The following is a 25,309-nucleotide window of genomic DNA, read 5'->3' on the forward strand; positions in this document are numbered from 1 at the left end:
TAGTTATATTTATTTAGCTAAAATAGTTATACTTACTTATTTAGCTTAGTACTCTATTTATTATACTAGCCTTACTTACTATATTAGCCTTATTAGCTATACTAACCTTACTAGCTATACTAGCTATATTAGCTATACTAATTATATTAGCTATACTAGCTATATTAGTTATATTAGCTATATTAGCTATACTAACTATACTAGCTATACTAGCTCTCCTCTCTAAGTATACTTATTAAGTAAAGCTAGTATTATTAATAAACTAAATAAATAAATATAACTAGTAAAATAAATATAACTAATATAAGTAAGTATTACTAAGTAATAACTAAATAGGTATAGTTTTAATAAGTATTAAAATAGGTAATTACTACTAATTAGTAATATACTTATTTAAACTATAGAGAGATATAATAATAAGTAAAGTAGAGATATATAATAAAAGTCTCTTAAATATAGCTATTTAGTAGGTCTAATTTACTTAATACTAATACTAAGTATTTCTCTTAATACTTATATAATATATCTTAAATATATTAAATTAGATAATTTTTATTATATACCTCTATTTTATTTATTAGTATATCTCTCTATAATTTAATTAAATATACTATTAATTAGTAATAATTACTTATCTTAATACTTACTAAAGTTATACTTACTTAGTTACTACTTAGTAATACTTATTTATACTAGTTATATTTACTCTATTAATTATACTTACCTACTTAGCTTATTAGTAATATTAGCTCTATTTAGTAAGTATACCTAGAGAGGAGAGCTAGTATAGCTAATATAGCTAGTATAGTAAGGTTAGTATAGCTAGTAGGGTTAGTACAGCTAGTAGGGCTAGTATAGTAGGTAGGCCTAGTATAGTAGGTAGGGCTAGTATAGCAGGTAGGGCAGCAAGCTAGGCGGGCAAGTGCAACTACCTTAGCTAGGCAGGTGCGACTGAAAAGGCTGGCACCTGGCAGCGCACCTGCCTTAGCCACAGAGGGATGTGGCAGTGGGCGGGGCGGGGGTGTGCAATAAGATTCCCCTTAAGTTATACAGTACCTATATCCTCAATTATAATAACATACTGACAGAGGTGGCAGACACAGGCACCATAGACATCATCGCCACGGAAGCCTCTAAAACACCTCATGTGGGCACCTCATGGCTGCTTCCATCGGCGCAAATCGGCGTCCGGCGCGCAAGCCCACGGGTGTCGCGAGAGATGACTCCGACGACGAACTTGGCGTCGAAGATCTTCCGTGGAAATGGCTGTACGATCGTGCCACTACGAAATCTCCCGACATGGTTAAGGAAAGCGACACCCCCCGGAAACGCAAGAGAATAGTCAGCGGATCGCGGATAGTTGGTGCCGGCCTCGGTACTTTTCAGTGCTTTATTGGCGATTGCGTGCTCCTCAAAGCTGAGGGATCGAAAGAAGCCTGGGTTGCTATCATTTGCGAGTTCGTCGAGGACGACGATGGGGAGAAGGCGGCAAGCTTCATGTGGTTCTCCACGGAAAGAGAGATACGCAACAAAGAGAGGAAGAGGCTAGACTTTCTGCCTGTATGTTGTCTGTTCAGTGCATATCAATACCGAGGCTTACTTTCATTAGAATGAGCTGTATATCTCCCCTTCATGGGACGTCAATCCCTTAGCTGCTATAAATGGCAAAGCCATTGTTCTTTCTCCGCGCAAATTTGCCCAACAGTATCCATCCGGAAAGGTGCCTCGATCCTCGCCTGACTACGGCAAGGTATTCATCTGCCGGCGTGGATGCAACACAAGGACAGCAGCATACACAGATGAATTTGTATGGGAGGATATCTATCAGGCCAGCGACCAAGGCGTACATAACCTCATACAGTTTGCTAAATCCCACACCAAGTCGACAACGAGGCGTCTGGGCGCAAGGGAATCGACACCGGAACAATCATATGCTCTTCCCGAGGGCACTGCCAACATAGCGACGCCGAAACGGACGACCAAGCCGGATGTTTCTACGCCCCGCGGAAGTGATCGACTTGTGACGACACCATCATCACGGAAACGGTTCGTAAAGTTGCTTGCGCATCTTCGTCGCCGATGAAGCTAACTTGCTGTTCAGTGTCGTGGTGAAGAAGACGTTAGAGTTCACACCGTTGGGCACTCGAAAACTATCCCCAAACCGCCTTCAATCATCGCCATTCCAGCTAGCGCGATCGCAGCTACACGTTTCATCCGTTCCATCCAATCTGCCTTGCCGAGAGAATGAGTTTGCCACGGTTTATTCTCATCTGGAAGTCGCGATTGCAGATGGGAGTGGAAGTTGCATCTACATCGCCGGTACACCAGGAACTGGTAAGACAGCGACCGTTCGTGAAGTTATATCCCGTCTCGAAGACAATGTAAGGGCGGACGAGTTGGACGACTTCATCTTCGTTGAAATCAATGGCATGAAAATCACTGACCCCCACCAATCATACAGCCTTCTCTGGGAGGCGTTAAAGGGGGAACGTGTCAGCCCATCGCAAGCCATCGACCTCCTAGAACGAGAGTTTAACAACCCCAGCCCTCGCCGCACGCCTTGTGTTGTCCTCATGGACGAGCTGGACCAACTGGTCACGAGAAATCAAAGCGTCATGTATAACTTCTTCAACTGGCCAGGACTCCGGCACAGTAGGCTCATCGTTCTAGCTGTCGCCAATACCATGGACCTTCCTGAGAGAACCCTCAGCAACAAGATTAGCAGTCGCATAGGTAGGTCGTCAAGGATGTCATCCGTCCGTCCAAAAGCTCACATAAGTGTTCAGGCCTTACAAGAATCACCTTTCCGGGGTACACACACCAGCAACTGATTCAAATTATACAGTCCAGGCTGGAGGGAGTACCCGGGGACCTTGTTTCCCCGGATGCTATTGGCTTTGCCAGTCGAAAGGTGGCCTCTGTCAGCGGTGATGCCCGGAGAGCCTTGGACATCTGTAGACGAGCCGTCGAACTCGCCGAGTCCGATTCCCGTGCCGGGCCCGACATGACTAGTCGAGAGCCACGTAGAACTGGCAATCAAACAACGGCAAAGGTCACCGTGGACATCATCAGAAAAGCCATTGGCGAAGCCACTACGAATCCGATACAGCAGTACTTGCGTTCGTTGGCGTTCGCACCCAAATTGCTTCTGAGTGCCTTGCTGGTCAAAATTCAAAGAAACGGCACTGTTGAGACAACATTCGGCGATGTTATGGACGAGATGTATCGCATAATGAAAATCGACACTGGAGGCCTAGACCCAGGCCTTGTTGCGGCCATAGTAAGTGGCTCGTCAGGAATCGATTTGGCGCCAAGCAGGGAGAGTGCTCGGGTAATGGAAGCCATGGGACTTCGCCATGCGGCAATGGAACTGGTTGGCGCAGGCATCATTGTCCTGGAGTCACAGAGGGCCGAGAGACCGAGTAAGATGCGCCTCGCAGTTGGAGACGAGGAACTCAAGATGGCGTTCCGAGATGACGGCGAGGTCAAGGCCCTTGGTCTATTTTTCTAATTCAGTCACCCCCACGCCGATGCACTGGCACGGCGATAAAATAGCAGAAGCAGCGGGTATCTATTAATCCCTCCTCGTGTGTCCGGGCCCTCCACTGGCTCTGAGTCTGTCCAATGTTGTCCCATCCTATACTGATGTCCCCTGTAAGGTAAGCTCCCCTCCGAACCATTTCGCACTAATATTTGCGTCGTGCAAGCGTCGGCTGCCACAGTACAGGGTGCGTTTCAGGAGTTGCCTTTTCATCCTGCTTCCATATTTTGATTGTTTTGTCTGCCTCGCCACAAATAAGCCGCAGTCCAGACCGATCAAAGGTTGAGCTCATGATCCCCGCCTCGGCATCCAAGGACCCTGGCTGCGCTGTGGTATCCAGCGACTGGAAGCGATGGCCCGTCTTCCAGTCCCAGAAGCTCATCGAGCCGTTGTCGCCGCCGGAAAAGAGAACGTTTTCCTGGTTTACGCTGAGAGTATTGATGATGGCATTGTGTCCATCAAAATTCTGCATGAAGGCTCCCTCGGGGCATTTCCATTGCTTGATGCTCCCTGTGCTACCAGAGGCAAAAGTGAACTCTTGAGGATGTGTAGCCAAGGCCCTGACGCCTTTTTTGTGATGTGTAAGGACCCCCATGGTCTTGCCTGCAGCCAAGTCCCATAGTCTCACGGTTGCATCAAGAGACCCAGTGATAACTTGGGGGTCGGCCTCCTGGCACTTAACATCCGATACGGTTCCAGTGTGGCCCGAAAGGACGTGTATGTTACTTCGAGTTCGCATATCCCATACCCTCGCGACGCCATCTCGACCTCCCGTCACCAGCACATCCAGTGTCGGGTGAAGCGAAAGAGTGTATACGCCACTCAGATGACCGTGGTAGTGCCGTATGACTTTGTTGGTTTCAAGATCCCAGCATTTGACCATCTTGTCCTCACCGCAAGAAAAAAGGTAAGGGTGGCGCGGGCTTACGGCAAGGCCACGAACTGTCGATATATGACCCGTCAGGGTGAGGCGGAGGGATCCTGTAGCGATGTCCCAAATCTTGATGGTCCTATCGCCCGCGCCGCTGGCAAACCACTTATTTCCAGGTTCAACAGCTAAGCTTCGCACCCAGCCCAAGTGGCCTGAGATGACCCTCATAAGCTTCCAAGGAGGATGCCATTCGGGCTTGCCATTCTGTGATGCTGACGACCCGGCCCGCGCAAGGCTCATGGGCTCAGAAGACAGATGCGGAGACGAGCCATTGGATGAATGAGTGGCTTTCGTGAGCTTTGTAGACTCGGCTGGCCCCTCGAGAAGTTTTTGGACGGATCGTTGGCGTACGAGGGTTTGTTCAGCGTTGGTGTTCGGCTTGGTTCTGCGCGACTTAGAAGCAGCTGGTTGCTTGGCGGCGAGAGATGCTGGGAGCTGTTGCACGGTGGCATATTCCAGCCGGAAGCGACGTTCGGTGGGGTCCTTGTCGTCAAAAGCCTCGATTGTGGTTTCGGCCAAGTCAGTCCTCTGTCGCTTTCTCGTTGGCGCGCTTGGCGAATTTGAGTAGAAGGACTTGGTCGCTTTGTGGTTTCCATCAAGCAACTCTCCAAGACTTGAGTTTGTTGGAACGCTGGACTCGGAGACAGCGAAGTCCATTTTGAATACGGATCCCGGGGCTTCCGAGGACTCGTTGGTTGTTCGTAGCTCTGGGGGGTCGATGGTTGTTAGAAAGGCTAAGTTTCGATTTCGGTACGAAGGACATAAGGTATTAGCAGCTAGCCTCGCCGAGCGCGTCCCATGCAGCGCACGGACTATGTTGATTGGTGAGCCTCACACACGCCACGACACTTTCGAATTGATGCACACAGTGCGGTTATCGGCAACTTGTGCCTGTCTATACTGTACACACCTCACTGGCGTGTGTTCAGCCCCACAATCTGCCCATCCATGGTACCAGATACCTACCTCACCCACCTTGGAGGAAGGTGCACTGTACCTACGGCACTGCACGACGGTGAGATACCTTTCTGCCTACATCTAAGTATGGCTCTCAACGTCATCCCGCTGTGATTCTAACGTAGAGTCCAGCTTTGTAACCTTTTTCATTTGTATTTCAAACTCTCATTTGGCCGTGTCGTTGTATTCTAGCGAACCATCTCTCTCGAGGACTGGACCCGGACCATGGACGATACTCGAGATAAATTTCCACTTCATTCGGCGGCGCGTGAGAGCAGAGGTAGGAATCATTGCTCGCAGTAGTTTGCTTCATCCCTGACGAGCTGGGCAGTTTCAATTGCAGAGACACTTCTCAGGGTACTTTAACTCTTTGACGCATTCACGAAGATGTCGGAATAGCGAGGCTGATAACGTCCAGACGGACCCAAAGCTTGCTTTTCGTGAGGACGATGACGGTAGGCTGCCACTACACTGGGCCATTTCTTCCAACTGCACCGAAATCGTCATCCTCCTCGCGCAGCAACGTGGCTTCAACCCGGACATTCAGGTCAGGTTCCCATCCAACTACTCCCTTAGGTTGTGGTATCAACTAGTTCACTTGACTCACATTCGTTATGCAGGATGGCAGTGGCTGGACGCCATTGATGATTGCTGCCAGCATCAAGGATGGCGAGGGCCTGGTTCACTTGCTGTTGCAGAAGGGCGCTGACGCGAACCTGAAAAGTACGTATGCCTGTTGGATCTCCCGTCTTGCCTGCGTCTTGGCCGTAGTGGCTGATGCCCCTTCTGCAATTCACAGACCATAACGGGCAGAGCGTCCTTCACTTTGTCGCCTCCAAAAACAACCTGGATGTTGCTAAGATGCTCCTCAATCATGATCCCCCGGCGTCCACTAGAGTTCGTGACAAGCGTGGCCAATATCCTATTCACCGGGCCGCGGCCGTGGGCTCAATCCCTATGATGAAGCTGCTCGTCAACAACAAAAGCCCTCTCGATGCCACCGACACTTCGGGGTACACCGCTTTGCACCATGCCGTCGCCGAAGGACACGGTCTGTGTAACTTATGCCACTCTTCTATCCACTACCTAACATTTCTATTCCCAGGCGACGCAGCTGTAGCATTACTGAAGGCTGGTGCAGACTATGGTAAAAAGGACCAAGATGGCTGTCTGGCCCTTGACTTGGCGCCAGATAAAGAGGTAGGTTGTATGGCCCTAGACTATCCCCATCCCCCCGAACTGTGCCCCAAAACTAAACCGGTCTTGTCGCAGGTTCGCCGTTACATCGAACGTGCCGCCGAAGGGGAAGGCATAGACCTCTGAACCAAGGAGGCCACACTACCACCACCTGTGACGCCGTGATTAACACAGTCCAAACAAACTCGCACCAGAATCATGTTCATCATTCCTATGCGGACTATTACATGCTTAGCCCAGAATATAGCCGAATTCGTCACCTGACCGTGCGCTCTACCAAATCGCGATACATGGCCTTGACGTCTTGCACATCAGCGCGGAGCTCCTCCACCAGCTCACTCTTTTCACCCAGTACTTCTAGCGTCATTTGGTACCTGGAATTGATGTCCTCGACCTGGCCTTCCAGCTCAGCCACCCGTTTTGTTGCCGCCTTACTGGATTCCATCTCTTTCATTAAAGCGGCTATCTCTGCTCTTGCCTCATCCCTCTGCCCGGAAATTCGCGCAAGCTCCTCACGCGATGACACCTTTTCAGCCTCAAGTCGACGGATCGCGGCACTCATCCTCTCGACGAGCTGGACCGAGGGACCCGCTCCAACAGTTGATACGGACACCATATCTTGCATCATCTGCCTTGGTGAAGAGGTCGTCTCTACACCGTCGAATAGATCGTCCTTCTCGCCTGCGTGCGATGTTGGCGTAGGCAGCGAGTCTGGTGCTAAGTCAAAGGATGGGACGAACGTTGAACCTGGAAGGCTCGGCGCGCCGGATGCAAAGAATGGCGCCGAGGGGGGATGGGCAGATAATCGTCTTCCTGGAGAAGAGCCTTCGTGAACACCGTCTGTTCCACTCGTGGGGGTTGAAATTTTGCGGCTCTTTCCTGAGGCACTTTGTAGCATGAGTAGATCATTGCTCAAAGTACGGGTTGGAACAGATAGAAGAGGCGAATCTGGCCTGCTCTGCATTCTCGACATCGAGTTCGAGAGGTGATCTTCGAGCCATGGTCTGCGTTCAGACTCGGTCCTCTCTGCCTTCCACGCCGCGTGTTGCTTCTCTGAGTCAAGTTTTGCCCGCGCAAGCGCAGCTTCGGCGTCATCTGCTCGTTGTTGTAAAACATCGATGCGAGACTGATATGCCTCAGCATCCCGCTGGTAGTTGGGGAATTTGTTCTTGAGCTCCTGTATCTCCTCATCTTGACGCTTGCATCGAGTCGCCTGTGGGGACGTCAGTATTCGCAGTCCATTGCGAGGCAAGACGTCCTGTGTAAAAGAGGTGGGTTGAACGTTATCAATGGAGAGTCTTACGGTTTCTCTAGCCTTTTTTCTCATTTCGGATTCCCTTCGCAAGGCATCGTCTCTCTCCCGTTCCAGGTTATTGAGTCGAGCGAGCAGGCTGGCTTCGATCCCCTGCCAATTTTCTGCAGCAATCGCATGTTGAGTCTGCAAGGTTTCCACCTGCCGCAGTAGCTTCGCCTGAGAATCGCCCACCGCGCCAGAAGAAGCCTCCTCTGCCAAAGCACGCATTGCCTCCAGCTTGCCCTCTAGGACCTGAAGCTCCGCCTTCATCTCTCCTTCCGTGATGCGGGCCCGCTCCGTCGCACGTGAAGCCTTTTCTTCCGCCTCGGCGGCGCTAGCCTTCGCTCTGTCAGCAACCAAAGTCTTCTCTACCTGCAAGGCAGCTATCGTGTCTTCAAGCTCCTTTGCTCGACGTTTCTCCATAGTCAATGCTTCTTCGTTAGCTTTCGCGAATGCTGAGTTTGCCTGGTCCGTCGCCTTCTGAAGATCCGCCCGCAACTTCTCTATTGTGTTTTTATCGGCGATCGCCCCGGCACGCAAGGCATTGAGGTCGTCCTGCATGCAATTAGTGCGAATTTGCAGCTCCTGATTCAAGTGCTCGAGCTCCTCTACCCGGCTGGCTCTCGACCGCAACATTTCCAAGTCCGCCGTCGTCTTTTCGTACCGCGTTTTCAACTCTGATGTCGCCTTTTCATCACTGACAATCTGGGATCTAAGCTTTCTGATGATGGTCCGGTGCTTCTGTTCAGTGGCTGCCAAATTTCGCCCTTCTTCCATGAGCAGCGCAATCTTTTCATCTCTCTCAGCCAATTTCTGCTCCTGACTCCCAGCCGGGGCCTCTGCAGCAGACTTTCGAGCAACGTCAGTCGCCTCTTTTGACAAGAATTGCACTTTTGCCTGCAGAGCCTCGAACTGTTCAACGTGGCGATGTATTTCTTCTTGTTGCTCCTTCGCTGCTTGCTCGCAGCTAGCTTCCAGCGACTTTACCCGGGCCTCGAGGTGGACACAATGGCTGCATTTAGTGCCGAAATTGTGTGCAATACCGTTTGCGCTGGGCTTGGTCAGGGGCATTCCAAGTAGTCCAGCGGAAGTGCCAGCGGAAGTGCCAGCGGAAGTGCTGGCAGAGGTGGTGTTCTGGAGTGTGCTCTCAGATTCGCCAAGTATCATACTCGGCAAGCCTTGGCTCTGCTGCAACTTTTGCATCTTAGCAGGTTTGTCGTGAACTTGGTCTGCTATCCCAGATTCCGGGCTGATTCCAGACGTCGGGTTGGACTCGTGGGGAGCGGCAGGGAGAGCGGCGGAGGCGATGTTCGAAGCGGAGGCAGGCTCGCTCTGAGGAGTAATAGCATCGCAACGCGCGCTCTCACCGCTCAGTCTGGCGCTGTGAGAATCTGACGTGGCGCCGCGAGCATCGGAGGACTGAGGATTCTTGGATGCCATGGCTTTCGCCAAGCGCTCTTGTAGGCGGTCATTCGTGCGGCTGCTGGTTGAGGATCGGGATGGCCCTATGTCAAGGAGCAGTCAGCAACCGAATTTGAAGTATCGCAGAGGGGGAAGGCAATCGATGCAAGATTCAGGCGAAGCGTCACCAGCCCACGAATAAGTGTGTGGCTCACCAATCTGCTGCGGCTCTCCTCTGGAAGGAGTGGCAGGGCGTTGAGGGGGTTGTCCTGGCTGTTGGAGGGAGCCATTCTCCCCCTCTGCCAGGATGTTATCGAGGCGGGCCTCAACGCCGGCAACGGCCTGCTGGAGGAACGAACCCCATCGTGACGATTTAGCGGGTGCTGTCATGATGGAGCCTGATGCGGATGTGAGTATGTATCACAACGATATCACTTGAACCGTCTAGGCCTGTTGGCTGTTGCGAAATGCGGCCGGCATGGACATTTCGGGTTTGAAGTACGGGCCGAAAGATGGCCAATCGAACGGGGCACGCAAGTCTGAACGCGACAAGTCGACCGACGAGGCAGTGGCGCGACTTCAAGCTGTATTTAGGAAGCTGACAGGCGGTTTGGGTGCCGGTGTTGGACTGTTTGATTGTAAGGACCGTGGTATGCAAGGGAACCGGAGCAATGTCGGGTTGGCGGGTGTCCGATGTTGTTAGATCTTATGTGGAACATTGCCCAGATGATTGTACCCAAGGCAAGGTTGAACGAATCGTGGGTGTAGCTGGGGTGCCCTGCAGGATGCGCACCTGAGTTAAGCTACTACATAGCTCGGGTACGTCAGGCATGCATTTTGGTCCACGTATTGCGACATATCTGGCATTACCTTAAACACCACCTGCTACTTACTAAGTGCATATCCGTCTATCTCGGATAACTTCTATTCGGTGCTCGTGAATACCCGATTATCGTATCTTGCCGATTGCCGACTCAACGTGTCTGGTTATGTAAGCCAACATGCCGTTGCTCGACGTCATCCTTCTTACCTACCTAGCCTCGGACTCGTCGCACAAGCCCGTCAGTTGGTACTGATAATGCCACAGCTGCAGCCAACCCGAGTCGTGCTTGCGACATGCGGAACCCACCTAACTGGCAATTGGCAGCAACGGGCGCGGGCGCGGACGCGGACGCGGACCTGGCTCGGATTACCTTGTCGTCCAAGGACCAGACACTTGGACAGGTGCCAACCTGACCTCGTCTTCCTACATTTCTCAAAAGTGCGGTACCTGGCAAGGTGCCTTACTTAGTCCGCCGATTTGGTCTGGCTGAATAGACACGTTACTCGTTGGAACCCCCCTGCGGACTATGTCCCGAGTTGTCCATAACCAATGACTTTCTCCTCTCTACCATCTATCCCAATCCTACTTCTCTGATCTGAACGAGCGTCCCCTCACTGAGCCGTCCGAGTCTTACCTCACGTTCTTTACCTGGACCGTTCAGGTCCTGCTCTGCCGCTGACGCCGGCCAACTTCATTTGCACTCACGTGACATCGCTTCCGGTTCGACCGGAGTAGCACGATATTTTCTCCCTCTTGTATTCTCTGCTGATACTCTTCTCTCCCATTCTCTGACATCTTGATCTCGAAGTCGCAGTTCCTCGCCGTCGCTCGGTGTATTTGGTTCAGCCCAACAACTCAAACCACTGGACACTTTGACCCAGCCGTCAAAACTTCCTCGGGAAAGCCCCTGTAGCCAACACACCAAACTTGCAGCTGTGGACGATTCGACAGCTCGGGAGAGCTATTCCCCGGTCACCTTAATTGTGCCCGACACTCGAACGACACCGCTCGCTTGACTTGATTCTATCGACATACAAACTAGTCGATGGCGGCGGCACCGCTGTTCCAGGCTTTGCGCCTGGCCTACAATGACGGCACTACAGATGGCTTTTGGGGCGAGAAGACGTCCACTTTGAACTTTTGCGAAGAGGTATGAGGCGACTCCCAGGCCGGATAGGCATGCCGCAATGCCGCTCTCAAATTTGGCTCACCCCTCTCAAGGACTATGTCGTGTCGTACTACTGCGCCGAAGTTTGCAATGTGAGTTGACATTTTAATTCATGGATCAATTGCGAGCGTGACTTTTTCTAATGCAGAATTCTGCCTTACAGACGTTTACGAACCTTCTCTTCATGTGGCTGGGCTTGAAGGGAATCCACAACTGTATATCACAAGACCACCCACGCATATTTCTTATAGCTTACATGGGCTATATCACCGTCGGACTTGGTTCAACTGCCTTCCACACCTCACTCAAGTGTACGGCGTCTTCCACCCTGCTCCTCATTCTCTACTCAGCCCCCTCTTGTTACTGCTCGCCCCGTGCTCACACATCGCCAACCCTGCACTGACGACTGTCTCAGATCCCATGCAGCTTATCGACGAACTTTCCATGATTTACACCACGTGCCTCATGGTTTTCGCTACCTTTTCGTATTCAAGATCAGGTCGGTTTTCCGCTTTATTAGGCTGCGGTCTGACGCTTCTTGCCGGTTTTATTACGGTATGTCATGTCCTGCGGTGACACAGCTAGCGTTCACGAGAAGTGACGGGCATTGGCTAATATCGCTATTGTTAGGCATACTATCACGTCACAAAAGACCCGGTTTTCCATCAGAGCTGCTATGCGGCGTTGACAGCTACGGTGATACTTGACCCATTGCGTCGTGCTTGACACTATTGCTGAGTCCTATACAGGTAGTATTTCGGAGCTTGTACGTGATGGAAACACAATTGAGACCGGTTCTCGTTAAAAGGAACAGTGCCAAGGCTAGCAGTGTCCTCAAAACCATGTGGATCATGGTCGCCACCGGTTTGTTGTTGGCCGATTCTTTTGAATCGATGAATCATGCTTAACTTTGATGCATAGGACTCGGCGTATTTCTCACTGGCTTTCTCATCTGGAACCTAGACAATTTTCTGTGCAGCCATATCAGGAGGTTACGGCGCCAACTTGGGTTTCCTTGGGGTGCGTTGCTCGAGGGTCATGCTTGGTGGCATTTGATGACAGGTCTTGGTAGATACCCCCTTCTGCTGCATGTCTGTCCAGTAACTGACCTTTTTTTCAGGAGGTATGCGCCGTTAACCCCGGCATTTGAGGGCAGAATGCGATTGAAGCGCCTGAGCTAACTATGCGCCAGCTTATTACTACATCACGTGGGGCATATGGCTACGAAGATGCCTCGAAGGCCGAGAAGACGAGTATAGGCTGGTATGGCCTAGGTCAATATCCTCAATTCCTGTAGTGGTAAAAGCCAAAAAGGTCGAGTAAAAATAACTCAAAGCATGCGTCCTTCGCAAACGAGAGTCGACAATGCCACGAGAACAACCAACCCATGGTGGTACAAAGGACCGATAGGTACCCATTTGGGGGCTAATACGCCGACACATAGGATGATCACAGAGAGCTAGTGGACACACGCCATAGAACATGCAGATGATTTTTTCCAATCGCAATCAACTGGTAGGATGATGTTTTGCGGGCGATTACCTCAGCGGCTTAAGGGGCAGGAAAGGTAGACGTGCCTCCGCCGCATGCTTGATTACCTCACTCATTTGCGTTTGCCTTACCCAAAACCCCTGTCAGTGCGCGATTTATTACCCCTCCACGCCACTTTTTACTATTAACGACAACGCTACTAATATTAATTAATATGCTTCTTAACGTAATTCGGGCTTTTTGATACTATTTAAAGCGTAATATAGGTATAATATTATAATACTAGAGTAGAATAACGATAATCTAGCCTCTATATAACTAGTACAGTTATTAAGGCTAGTAACGTTATATAAAAGTGAGAATATCTCCCTAAAACTAGGATTTCTACTAATAAGACTAGTAATATAAAAATCCTTCCTACCTACTTTAGTTCTCTAAGAAGAAGATCGTAAGAGAGAGCTTACGCTATATTAACTTTAATCTAACCTAAAACGTATTACTTTTAATAAGATAGCTATAATAAGGAGCCCCTAGCTAACTATAAAAAGGATAGCAAACTCCTCTACTAGCCTTAAAAGAGGTAAAACTAGCTTAATTAATAAGGGGTATAATAGTAATTAGAACTCTTAAGATAGGGTAAATATAAGAGGAAGAGGGTTTTATACTAGTAATAATATATATAAACCTATAATTAAAGTTATTACTTAATAGCCTTAACTATAAATAAACTTTATAGATAAATAGTATAACTTATTAACGTTAGAGGTAATAGATAATAGTACTAGTGAGGTTAAAGAGATATAATAGCTAGAAGTTAATAATACTGAAGCTATTATTAAGGCTATTACTAAAGCTATTATTAAGATTATTATAAAGCTACTAATTAATCTTACTATTAAAGAGAATAATCCCTTTAAAGAATATTTATTACTACCTCTATTATAACTATTACTACTATTATTACCTCTTATAGAACTTTAAGTTTATATAGAGATTAAGATTTCTAGGAATAATATTAAGATATAACTAAATATTAAAGTTAAAGAGATTAAATAAGAGAATATAGATAACTAAGCTAAATATATTATTTATAATATAATTAGAAACTTCTACTATAAGTACACTTTATAGTATAGTAATCACTCTTTTATATTTAACTCTACTTAAGTTACCTTCCTCTTTAGCTTAAATTATTAGGCTATATTCTCTAAAGAGATATTCTATATTAACTACTAAAAGCCTAATAACTAGGACTTATAGCTATTTAAGTACTAAGGATAGATTAGTAATACTATTAAGAATAATAAAAAGAAGAATAAGTTATTATAAGTTAAGATTATTACTCTTATTATATTAAAACTACTTAATTAGTATATATTAATCTCTATAAACTATTATTATAAGTCTTAGTAGTTATCTCTAGTGCTATCTAGTATAGGTTTTACTTAAATAACCCCCTCAGTTAGAGTAATACTACTTTAAAACTCTATTAAGACGCTTTTATAACTTAGTATAACCTTATAAACTTTATATTAGAATAATAACTTTATTAAGCTTATTCCTATTAGATTTAGTAATATTAGTAGACTATTATATTAATAGAAGTAATAGAGTAACCTATTATTAACTAGTAAGTTAAGATAGAAGAAAACCTAAGATATATACTAAGCAATCTAAGTTCTCTATAAGTATAAGTTAGAAGTTAAGTACTTTAATAATTATAATAATATTATTAGTAACTATTATATTACTTATCCTTTTACCTTATTAAGCCTACTTATTTATCTTTAGATCTATAAATAATATCTTATAGTTTAAGCTAAAGCTATAGCTAATAGAGAAATAACTATTAATAAGCCTCTAGAGAATATTATTATTAATATAACCTTATGCTATAATAACTACTTCTATAAGAGTAAATCTAAGCTATAGAGTGAGGTTATACTAAGGGTAAATAGTAGTAGAAGTAGTAGAGGTAATACTAATAAGCTTAATTTACTCTCTTCTAGCCTTTATATTATAAACTAGGTTAATATGCTATTACTATTACTATTCTATAACTTTATGCTGCTAACTTATCCTTATTATAACTATTATGCTCCTACTTAGTTATTATTACTAACACTACTACTAATAAGACTACTATTAATGCTACTACGTATTAAGAAGTAGGATTTACTAATTTTATCCTCCTCTCTACTTGTTCCTTAGATTAAGTTTATGCTATAACTTCTCTATAAATATCTAAAATATCTATAAAGAATAAAAAGGACTAAAGATACTAAATAGGATATTAATCTCTCTACTACTCTTAATACTATTCTATAAGCTTATTTCTAACTTAAATCCCTTTAAAAAGCACTAACTAATTAGTTTAATAAAAATAATATCCTTATAGGTATTATAGAGATAATTAGAAGTAAAATTAAATAATTCCTAATTAAGTAAAATATTATAGATTTAATAACTAACTATAGTTTATACTTACCCCTTTATAATATTAAAAGCTAATAGATTTTTAAGTAGATAATGTAATACTTTTAGATAATATAATACTTCTAGCTAATACTATTAAATAAGACCCTCTAATTAAAGTAACTAATAATATTCACTCTCCTACTACTTCTCTTACCTAATCACTTAATAATAATAATAATAATAGTAAGCTTTAATAAGTAGAGAGGGGTTTTTTCCTACTTCTTTATATAAATATAAAAATCTTAACCTTAATAACTAATAGTAATTTATTTAATAAATAGGATATACCTCTAATACTATAGCTGAGGAGAAACATATTATAATTAAAGTGTTATAAAGCTAACTAACTATTAAGATTAGATTGTTTTTATTTTATATTAATATTATATTCTTTTAAGTAAAAAAGCTTTTAATAGTATTAAAGTTAAATATAACTATAGCTATAAACTTAACTTTATAGTAAGCTCTCCTCTCTATTAATATCTCTATCTATTTCAATATAAATACTATAGTAATAAAAGTAATATAAAATAGTATTAGTATTCTTAGCTACTTTAAGGGTATAGTTATAAAGAAAGTCTATAAAAAAGGTATCTATTACCTTAATCTATTTATACTTTATATACTACTTCTATAAGTAGTTTTTAAGGTTACTAAAGAATACCTTAATAGAGTTAAAATCTAATAAGTATATAGGTAAATATAGCAACTTAACGCTATACTATTAATAAGTATCCTCTAACTACTTTTAGTTATACTATACTATATTATTTATAATTAAGACTAACTTTAGGCTAAGAAACTTCCCTATCTTTAGTAATATAAAGTTCTTAATTTAGTATAAGAAGTTATTAGTATCTATATATTTAAGATAAATAATATAATTAAGAAGACTATTAATAGTGAGGGCTAGTAAGATATAATACTATATACTTCTTTTTATAATATTCTACTTTAATAGCTTTATACCTTTTAGTACCTAACCTATATATCTAGTACTACTTTAATAATTAATACTACTCTTATTAATAAAAATAAATATATTAGTAGTATAGTTATAAATTAATATAGTATATACTTCTTATATAGCCTAGTTTTATTACTAAGTAATATACTAAATCTTCTTTTTCTTTTATTAGATCTTTTTAAGGTAGTAAGAGATTACTAATATAGATATAAATAAATTAAACTCTTCTATAAGAAAACCTTAAACTTTATTAAGATAGCAATTAATCTTATTATATAAGAGCTTAAAGATCACCTCCTTATAAATTAATAATATCTTATAATACCTAAAACCTACTAGTTAATATAGTTTTAGTATATCTCTAGATACCTCTTATTATTAATAATAGATTTAAACTATTATAATATCACACTTAATAAGTTTTATAATTAATTTATTATTAAAGTAGTAGATAAGTAATAACTTCTTTAGCTAAACCTATTACTTACTACTTAATAGCCTTAATATTATCTACTCTATAATATTAGTATAATTTTAATTAAATATAGTATTAGCGAGGAGGATAAACAGTAAGAGGGCTATATTATATATATTTTATATTACTAGATAGGTTTAATAATAAGATCTCTAGTATTAATATATTTAAAGTACTCTACTACTAGAAGATAGGATATAGTTATATAAATATTATAAAGTAAAAAGAGGTTTATTAATAATACTAATAGTTAATTTATACTTAGATTTTATAATAATATATATCAATTTACTAATAATACTAACTAAATAGATAATAATAATATTATAAGCCCTAAATTAATATAGTTAGTAATAGTTTTAGCTTCCTATAGTACCTTAATATACTTACTTAAGAGGAGTTAACCTTATAAGGACGAAAAGAAGGATAGTATATAGATTCTAGCAAAAAAAAGGTCTTCTAAAGCTATTAATAATTAATTTATATGATAATTCATATTAATTAACGCGTTTTTAGCGTTAGCACGTACGAATAGGCAAAAGTGGCGTAGAGGGGCAATAAATTGCGCACTGACAGGGGTTTTGGGTAAGGCAAACGCAAATGAGTGCTAATGAATACACTGTACATGCAGGCACCTGGCACTATCCAACAGCACTCGCAGGGTCTTCGTCTCTTCATCAACTGGACAGAACGGCCGCTATCGCGACTTACCCGGTTTCCCTTTTTCTCTCCCCACGACCAGACTACATCTGACATACTCTCATACATGCCAAGAATTGCACCAGCCAAAATGTCGATTCCGAACCAAGCACTTGAAAAGGTAGGCATGCCTAGAGCCCCGAAGAAGTTGAGAACCATAGGAAAGCTCGCAGGCTCACCCCCCCTCGTCGCACGCAGTTGATCCGTGAGATCGAGAGCCAGGCCATCGCGGCCCAGCAGCAAATTGGCCAGGCGCGCACGCAAATGACAGCGAAGCAGCGGGAGATGCGAATGGTGCGCCTGACCTTGGATGAGGTGGCGACTTTACCTCCCAACTCAAGCGTTTTTGAAGGTGTTGGCAAGATGTACGTGTAAATTTCGGAGAAGCAAGAAATGAACCCTGCTGACTGTGCTTGCTCGGGGGCGGAAAAGGTTTGTCTCGCTACCCACTCCGCGACTGACGGAAAAACTGGAGGGTCAGATCAAGGAGAAGGAGGGTGAAGTCGAGAAGCTGAGTCAAAAGCTGCACTACCTGGAGACGACTTTTAAGAACAGCCGGCAGCACATTGACCAGATGCTCAAGGCGCAGTCCTGAATGAAGGAATGCATGCTTCGTTCGATCTGGTGGTGAAGGATGGCACTCAGTAATCCCAACGTGCACATCGTAGGAAGAAACGTGGGTACTGAGCAGAAGTTTCAAGACCCTGCGTTAGCTGCATTGTTGGTGGTGGGAACTTGCGCGTCGCACCATAGCGACCTCAGGTGTCCCGGCTTCATCATCGCAGTGGATGGACCAGGCCAAGTCGAACTCGGTGGCACGACGAGCCGATCCTGCTGTCAGCCGGGGGCACTTGCGTCATTCAGAGCCCTTTTCAAGTCCTATAGATAAATTCCATTCGACTCATGTGTTGAGGACGTTGGCGTGTGGTGATATGTGGCCGAGCGCTGGCCTTCTGGGGGTATTGAGACCCGGATGGGCGTTGCACGACAGACGTGATTTAGCCTGTTGAACAGTTCCAGTAGCCTCCACCATCTTTCATGACTGTTGTTTATGCATGATGGCTGACACCTTTGGGACAGAAATAGGACAACTCAAGAGCATTGCCCGAAAGCTGGGGGCGTCGCAAAAATACGGTGAGGCTACCTTAGTGTGGGGAGGGGGAGGTGGCAGGGTGAACTTTTGGAGCTGAAGATTGACGCAGAAAAGACTCCCAGGCAGCGGGCAAGCTTAACTAGGCAGATGCCATTGATGGGTACGCGAGCCGGGCTAGCCCTGCATAGTGAGGTGACGCAGGAAGGGTGCGTATTTTGTCGACCGGGCTTAGGCAGGTATCTTTGCCAGTACATGCGTTCCTTTTGTCCCCCCGCCCCGTCCCCATGCCACCATCCTCAGCCGTGATAAAATGGTTTAAGCATGGCATAGACTGCTAGACCGCCGGCGTCGGACCAGTTACAGCTGGCGCCGACGAGAAGCCGAACAGTGGAACCACGGCGTTCCGGCCCCCAAGAAGCTCGAGCCACCCGTGGAAGATGGGCCCACACCGTCAGCAGCTGTGCAGCCCTACAGCAGGAGTCTAGAGTGCTAGCGGTTAGCCTGTGTGGAGACGAACGAGGGCATGGCGAATTAGCGTGTAACCGCGGACGAACCGACGAATCACCAGCCAGTATAGTCAGCCCCCTGGCCAGGAAACGCCGATAGTCATTTGTCCTGTCTGCCAAAGTTCGCTCTTTCACCAGTTACCTAACCCCATGGAATGGCAGGACGATACGACTATGGTACATCGATCTCCATATCTGTGTCTGCCTGCTTACCGTTGCAGCTGTTCCAACTGTAACCCCTCCTCCTCCCCGGCCCCGGCCATGGCCCCGACCCCGGCCACCTCTCTGGTACCTAAGGCACGCAGTTGTGAGCACTTTCCTCCCCTCTTGCCCTTCTGAGGTCTTTCATTCTCCGCCTTAGGACAGACTGGCCAACCCAACCTCTTCATGTAAGCAGACCGGCATGTTGCGCGAGGCATCTCGTCGGCTCCTATGCCCTAAGCCAGGGAAAGCATAAAGAGCCACCAACTCACCTGCCCGCCCCCAAAACCCCCCTATCCTATTCCCCTTTCCTTCCACCTTATCCGCCACCACGCGCCGCCCCCGTTATTTACTCAGCGTCCGTCGCTGACACTGTCCCCCTCTCCATTCGACCCAATCCCCCTAACCTGTGTGTCTTTCTCGTTCGTCATCTCCAGACGTCATGAGCAGCTATTACTCTGATGACGACGAGCTGGACATTCATGTCTCTCGTCGTCGTGCTCCTTCGCCGTCACCCGTCCATTACGTCGAGGCAAGGCCAAGACCTCGAAGCTACTACCCGAGCGCTGCGCAACCTAGTCATCTCGTTCCAGAGCGCACCATCATATCTGCGCGCACTCGATCTCGCTCACGGGACCGGCGCTCCTCACCCACCAGCAGCGCAGCACCGGCACCGGTTATCATAAACAACCGTATCTACAATGAGCATTCGTCGGACGAAGACGATGACCACCGCCCTCAGACATACCACCGTCACCGCTCCCACTCTCGAGCTCCCTCTCACTCCCACTCTCGGTCACCATCATCCTCCTACATGACTCGCGAGGAGTACGAGGCCGAACGCGCTCGTCAGGAACTGCAAGAGCTTAGGCTCAGCCAGGACCGAGAAAAGGAAGAACGGCGTATCCAGCAAAAGTACCGAGAAGAGGCTGAGTTGCAGCGTGCCAAGCGTGACCTAGATGACATTCGTGGCAGGGAGGCTCGTGCTTCGGAGGAGAAGCGCTTCAAGACTCAAATTGAACTGCAAAAGTACGAAGAGGAGATGCGACTAGCCGAAGAAGCCAAGAAGCGGGACAAGGAAGCCTCCGACGCAGTGGAGCGGTACAAGAAGAAGGAGCAGGACCGCATGGCAAAGGAAAGGAAAGAGAAGGAAGAACGAGAAAAGGAATTTCAGAGACGACTCCAGGAAGAGCGCCAGAAGGAGCTCGACCGTCAGGCTAAGGAGAAGAAGGAGAGAGAGGACCGAGAGAGAGAGTACCAGAGACGTCTCCAAGAAGATTTGATCAAGTCGGGCTTGGACGAAAGGGCGATTGCAGCGATTCTGAAGAAGGAGAAGATCCCAGAACCGCCAAAGCCTAAGCCCGCCCCAGTCGATCATGCCCTTGTGGCTGCTCAACGTCCGACATACACACGCATGGCCCGAAAGCATTTGTCCATCGAGACACTGAGGACATATCGGGTGGAGTGGGAGTTGGATACTGTGAGTGACCTAAAAGTCTCATTCTTTCGAAATGCGTCCGCTCACATCTCACAGGACCCTGACTACGTACTCATAAAGCGCTGGGTACCCGAGTGGGAGCAAGATACCCTTTGGAGGCACACTAGAGCGCTCCGTGAGAAGCGATCATCCAAGCTAGTGCTGGAGATTGAAGACAAGAAGTCTCATCGGCATGAGCCGGAATTTGAGTGGGTCAGAAAGAAGAATGACCGTAAGAGGAGCAAGTCCCCAGCGCTGCTCATGTACCTCGCAGGAGCTAAGCCGGCATGATGTTTGGAGGTCAATGGCGAGGAGATCGATTTACCGGCGCGTTGATCATGGTATATAGTATCAGACAATGACGTCCAAGGTATTTGTGTTTTTCGTTGATTGAGGTGAGATTTCAAGCGCATTTTGTGCGCGCAAAGCTAGGGCTCTACTCTTGTCGTCAAGTCGGAGGTCCAGGTGCGCTCAGCTCTTCTAATCAATTCTTCATAAACTGTCCAGGCCAAAGCCGAGCTCATTGCCTTCCTGCTCATTCGGAGTACGACCCCGTCTAGAAGGGAACGTGCGCCCTCTTCCACAAGCATCTTGCGGCAAGCCTGGTACATGTTTCGGTAAATGGATGGCTGGAGTTGTATCCTTGTCTTAACGGCATCGAAAGGATTGGAAATGACGGAACAAACAGCACCAGCCATGATGGCGGAGCTGAAGTTGACAAACGTCGCGTGAGAGGTTGTTATAGAGCTCCGTGTCGGCCGACTCTGGGATGAAACATCGCTCAGTCGCCTTTTCAATAACTCGTAAAACAATACGTACATGCCTGCGTAGGGGGCATCGCGCACAGCAGTGGCGCCGAAGCCGGCGAAGAATCCCCGGAAGCCCGTATTTCTGTAAATATCGGTCGAAGCCCCGAGGATGGATCGGTACGAGTACAAATTGGACTCATACCGAACCTTGATGACGGTCAAAGGCATTAAGACGAAGCCGGCAAAGGTTCTAGCGACGGCGCCAGAAATGAGGTTGGCCGATGGCGCAAGAGTCGGTAAGGACGAGGAGTGAGACACTCGGCTTGTAGCTTGGTCGAGGCCGAGGAGGCGCGATTGGGAAACATATTGGCGGAAAGAGTTGAGTGAAGTGAAATAGAGGGCTGACCCTAGACCCGTCCTCAGTGCTGAGGGAACAGTACCACGCCAGAGGGTTTGAAATTTGTCAGGCGAAGCGGCCACTTCCTTGAGATGGGAAGTTAGGGTTCGATGGCCGGACTGCTGCACTCGTGTCTTGAGCAAGTCCAGAGGTTGAAGAAGGACGGCCGAGGCGACTCCTGAGCCCAATCCGGCGAAGAAGTGCCGAGCTGCGCGCAGGGTGAGCACTGGCGTTGAGGACCAAAGCACGGTAGACAAATGGGAGCAAGACTCACAAGATTTTGACCGGCGTGGAATGGTTTGTTGAGACATGAGAGTCTGAACAGATCGCGCTTGGTGGAAAAGCTACCGTTGTAGTCGCTTGTTACGCCTGCATGCGCGTTGTCACCAGCGATGGGAATTTATTGGAAATTTCTACTGCAATTTATAGCCATATTGTCGGGATGAGGGTGTTGGACCATGGGTTTGACTGGCAGGAGGATGCCTCGTACAGTATCGCAGGTGCGCAGCCAAGGACTTTTATTCCTATAGCCGATGACTAGACAAAGTAAATGCTCACTAGCCCATTCAGGTGCCAACCGATTCAAGGCGGGGCGCCGTGTGTGATAACTTTCCTCGGCATCTTGGAGTAAACACCTTTATCGCATATACTCATGTTATGCAACTAGGTCGGTTTTTTCTTTTTTTTTTTTCGCCCCTGGGAACCGAAACCCCGTCTCCAGGGTGAAATCACACCTCTGAATGCTCCCAATGCAGGGTAACGTAGTTTAAACATCTATCTCTATAGACTCGCCTGATACGTACTATGATAATGCATGACGTTTACTGATGTTTTCCTCAACGCATATAGCGTGAGCTCCATGAAGTAGATGACGAAATGGTTTCTCTCCCTGGCATGTCGGGCATGCCGTCCATCTTATCCTGCGCTCTCCGACCCTCAGTGCGTCGCCCCAAGCAGAGGTGGAGAGTGAAAGAAAGCTAACCCGTCTGCTTGGCTCCTTACAACTCCTTTGACCCTTGCCCCTTGTAGTCTCCAATGACAGACTCGAGACGGCCTGATAGCAAACGGTGGCGCTTGACAATGTCGATCCACTCGGACTGTTTGGTGACTCGTTGGTTGTTTTCCCCGAACCTAGCAAGTAACATGCCGAAGTCACCCCCAAGTCTGCCTAAGCTGCCTGAGCAGTACAAGACCTGGGTCAGGATGCTGTCTCGAGCAGCTTGGTCTTTGATGACTGGAAGATATGCTGCCAAAGTCTCCAGAAGCATCTCGACAAGATGCGAAGGAAAGGTTGCCAGCGTCGGTGGCAGTGGTTGAAATGGATCTTCCAAGTCGTTATCCGGCTCGTCCGGCAGACTCGTGGCGTTTGGGAAGATGCTCTTGAACATGGAAACGACGCCGAAGCTTTGCTCGCGAAAAATCTCGACGTAGCGCTTGAGATACTTCTCCGTCTGCTGCCCCCCTGACCAGGACTGTAAACTGGAGCCTTGCTGTCTATGCCTCTCTTCGTCGGCGAGCTCCCGCAGGGGTTGCAAAGCACCAAGGGTGGCGTCTAAGGTAGCCACACGACAACAGAGAAATAGCAATGAAAGTGCGTGCTCCTGAGAATCACGACTGGCGGAACTCATGGGAGAAATGTCTGGGAGAACTCTTCTCAACCAGCTGACTGTCCGCAAAGAGGCAGCTAGCTTGAGTCCGGGGGACTTGAGGGCCGTGATCAGGTCGGCCGTCATCTTGACAATGGCTTCATCGGCTTGTTCAGAAACCAGATTCACCAAGGGGGAGTCTGGATACAAGGCGTGAAGTCTTCGAATATGAGCGTTCAAATCCAGAGCGGACGCGTAATTGGCTGGGACCGTGTTGATGGCCGAAGAAAGCAGGGTGGGAAGTTCCAGAACATCGACCAGTCGCTCCTCATTGCGGAGCAACAGCAGGGCGCGCTTTCTCTCGACCAAATCTTCATTATCACTGGATTTGCTGTAGATGGCTGAGAAGCGCAACGCCTCTGAGTCGAGCTTAGGAATTGCATTGCGTAGGTCAGCCGTGTCAGCGACAAGAGTAGGCAGAGCGCGGGTTAGACCGGCGTGGTGCGAGGCCGAATCGATGACAGATCTGTGAGAGCGTTTGGAGACTCCTTGGAGAGAAAGAAGAAGCGACTGAGATGACTGAGCGAGTGATTGAGGCTCTGTGGAAACCAACGCCGCCGGACTCTGTTCAGCGAGATGTGTCAAATATTCAAGTTTAGTCGTCCTTGAGGTTGGGTTTGGATCAGTCCCATGGGTCTGCCGCAGATCGAGCAGATCGAGGAGAAGATCGGCCATGGTCCAACCGTCAACGATGATAAGATCAAGCTGTTTCCATTGAGATAATAAAGTCCGTAAGATTGCACAGGACGTGGTGAGGGTGAGGGGGGTGAATAACGTGATGTCGATAGCTGCGATGTAGTTGTAACCTTGAGGCAATGTGGTATCGAAACTAGGCTCCGCTTCAGGTTCCTCCAGGGATAACTGTAGGTAGGTGCTTGGTGGGCAATACCTCCTAGGCAAAGCATGCTGATAATGTAGCAGTCTTAGGTCAGCAACTGATCATCAGTACTCAGGACGCGTCATATGCAATCAGTGCCTACGGATACGTAGATACTCAGAATATTGAAGTAACGGGGTTGACACACATCCCGTTTGTCAGTACCCACTTTAGTGCAACACCAAATGCACTCATCGGCTGCACGTATACCAGCGTGGGACGGACAACGGGAGTGTTACCCGCCGACCTGCATTATGTGCTAGGATAGCTGTGTGATAGCACCACGAGGTTGATAACACCTCACGTGGTCGTTCTTCTGATCACAGTACTCATGAAGTACCTAGTTCAGGCTCGAGAGACGCTGTTTTCGCGCCAGTCCAGCTGATGTCGTTGCTGATGGATGATCAGATCTCACGGGCCGAGCACTACTGCGTACATGAACCTGCAACAAGTGACTAAGTACCTTGGGGGGCCATGTACCTTGGCATATCAAGTTTGAGGCGCCTGAAAAGTGCGCCTCCTGGTGCTCTTCTCCCATGGTCCAAGAAGCACAGAGAGTGCGAAATACTAGCAGAACTTTCGTCACACGTCCCGCAAGGATTGCACTAACTATTGAAGGGTAAACCGTCCGGCGTACAAGATAATAAGCAGATACTTCAACAAGGGCTCAGAGCCTGCATCGTTCCGGCGTATCGCTCTATCTGCTCAAGGGTCGTCGGCCTATTCCAGAGAAACCCCGTGCGCTAGCGCCAATTTTTTCTCTCCAAGGGTCCTCCCTCATCCAGCTTAGCTCCCCCAACAATCCGCCAAATCCGTCCTCCAGCTCCCCACCATCCCGCATTCTTTGGTAGCATCAACTTCCACGCACTACCGCAGCTCACGGGACCTCACGTCAACCTCTGTCTTTCAGCCTCGTCTTCCCTGCACACCTGACAAACTCG

The 25,309-nt window shown here is 47.0% G+C and overlaps 8 protein-coding genes and 1 pseudogene across 9 annotated transcripts; 6 read left to right on the top strand and 3 right to left on the bottom strand.

Annotated features, from left to right (window-relative positions):
* Positions 1 to 1,158: 1,158 nt before the first annotated feature.
* On the top strand, positions 1,159 to 3,511 carry GCG54_00015633 (Origin recognition complex subunit 1; the record flags this gene model as incomplete). The annotated part of the gene is made up of 4 exons (XM_045415411.1): positions 1,159 to 1,560; positions 1,610 to 2,046; positions 2,102 to 2,733; positions 2,787 to 3,511. 4 exons carry the CDS (start codon positions 1,159 to 1,161, stop codon positions 3,509 to 3,511), a joined length of 2,196 nt encoding a protein of 731 aa, XP_045256155.1.
* Positions 3,512 to 3,686: 175 nt separating this feature from the next.
* On the bottom strand, positions 3,687 to 5,129 carry GCG54_00015634 (Pre-mRNA-splicing factor prp46; the record flags this gene model as incomplete). Its single annotated transcript, XM_045415412.1, has 1 exon — positions 3,687 to 5,129. One exon carries the CDS (start codon positions 5,127 to 5,129, stop codon positions 3,687 to 3,689), a length of 1,443 nt encoding a protein of 480 aa, XP_045256156.1.
* Positions 5,130 to 5,654: 525 nt separating this feature from the next.
* GCG54_00015635 (putative 26S proteasome regulatory subunit p28) lies at positions 5,655 to 6,752 on the top strand (the record flags this gene model as incomplete). Its single annotated transcript, XM_045415413.1, has 6 exons — positions 5,655 to 5,709; positions 5,753 to 5,976; positions 6,050 to 6,152; positions 6,229 to 6,480; positions 6,535 to 6,629; positions 6,702 to 6,752. 6 exons carry the CDS (start codon positions 5,655 to 5,657, stop codon positions 6,750 to 6,752), a joined length of 780 nt encoding a protein of 259 aa, XP_045256157.1.
* Positions 6,753 to 6,882: 130 nt separating this feature from the next.
* On the bottom strand, positions 6,883 to 9,711 carry GCG54_00015636 (uncharacterized protein; the record flags this gene model as incomplete). Its single annotated transcript, XM_045415414.1, has 3 exons — positions 6,883 to 7,839; positions 7,930 to 9,425; positions 9,537 to 9,711. The coding sequence occupies 3 exons, from the start codon at positions 9,709 to 9,711 to the stop codon at positions 6,883 to 6,885; spliced, it is 2,628 nt and encodes an 875-aa protein (XP_045256158.1).
* Positions 9,712 to 11,189: 1,478 nt separating this feature from the next.
* Positions 11,190 to 11,715, top strand: GCG54_00015637 (Alkaline ceramidase YPC1; the record flags this gene model as incomplete). Its single annotated transcript, XM_045415415.1, has 3 exons — positions 11,190 to 11,294; positions 11,366 to 11,404; positions 11,476 to 11,715. 3 exons carry the CDS (start codon positions 11,190 to 11,192, stop codon positions 11,713 to 11,715), a joined length of 384 nt encoding a protein of 127 aa, XP_045256159.1.
* Positions 11,716 to 11,732: 17 nt separating this feature from the next.
* On the top strand, positions 11,733 to 12,609 carry GCG54_00015638 (Alkaline ceramidase 3; the record flags this gene model as incomplete). Its single annotated transcript, XM_045415416.1, has 5 exons — positions 11,733 to 11,867; positions 11,943 to 12,008; positions 12,062 to 12,176; positions 12,234 to 12,403; positions 12,505 to 12,609. 5 exons carry the CDS (start codon positions 11,733 to 11,735, stop codon positions 12,607 to 12,609), a joined length of 591 nt encoding a protein of 196 aa, XP_045256160.1.
* Positions 12,610 to 17,513: 4,904 nt separating this feature from the next.
* Positions 17,514 to 18,017, top strand: GCG54_00015639 (Prefoldin subunit 1; the record flags this gene model as incomplete). The annotated part of the gene is made up of 3 exons (XM_045415417.1): positions 17,514 to 17,543; positions 17,621 to 17,787; positions 17,855 to 18,017. The coding sequence occupies 3 exons, from the start codon at positions 17,514 to 17,516 to the stop codon at positions 18,015 to 18,017; spliced, it is 360 nt and encodes a 119-aa protein (XP_045256161.1).
* A 1,647-nt stretch (positions 18,018 to 19,664) lies between these two features.
* GCG54_00015640 (uncharacterized protein) lies at positions 19,665 to 20,990 on the top strand (the record flags this gene model as incomplete). Its single annotated transcript, XM_045415418.1, has 2 exons — positions 19,665 to 20,702; positions 20,757 to 20,990. 2 exons carry the CDS (start codon positions 19,665 to 19,667, stop codon positions 20,988 to 20,990), a joined length of 1,272 nt encoding a protein of 423 aa, XP_045256162.1.
* Positions 20,991 to 21,127: 137 nt separating this feature from the next.
* On the bottom strand, positions 21,128 to 24,166 carry GCG54_00015641 (annotated as a pseudogene). Its single transcript has 3 exons — positions 22,977 to 24,166; positions 22,848 to 22,942; positions 21,128 to 22,053 (listed from the first exon to the last, which is right to left on the bottom strand). Coding segments are annotated over exons 1-3 (2,211 nt in total).
* Positions 24,167 to 25,309: the final 1,143 nt, after the last annotated feature.

This window comes from Colletotrichum gloeosporioides (genome assembly GCF_011800055.1).
Source record: "Colletotrichum gloeosporioides strain Lc1 chromosome Unknown consensus_119, whole genome shotgun sequence".
Taxonomy (NCBI): Eukaryota; Fungi; Ascomycota; class Sordariomycetes; order Glomerellales; family Glomerellaceae; genus Colletotrichum; species Colletotrichum gloeosporioides.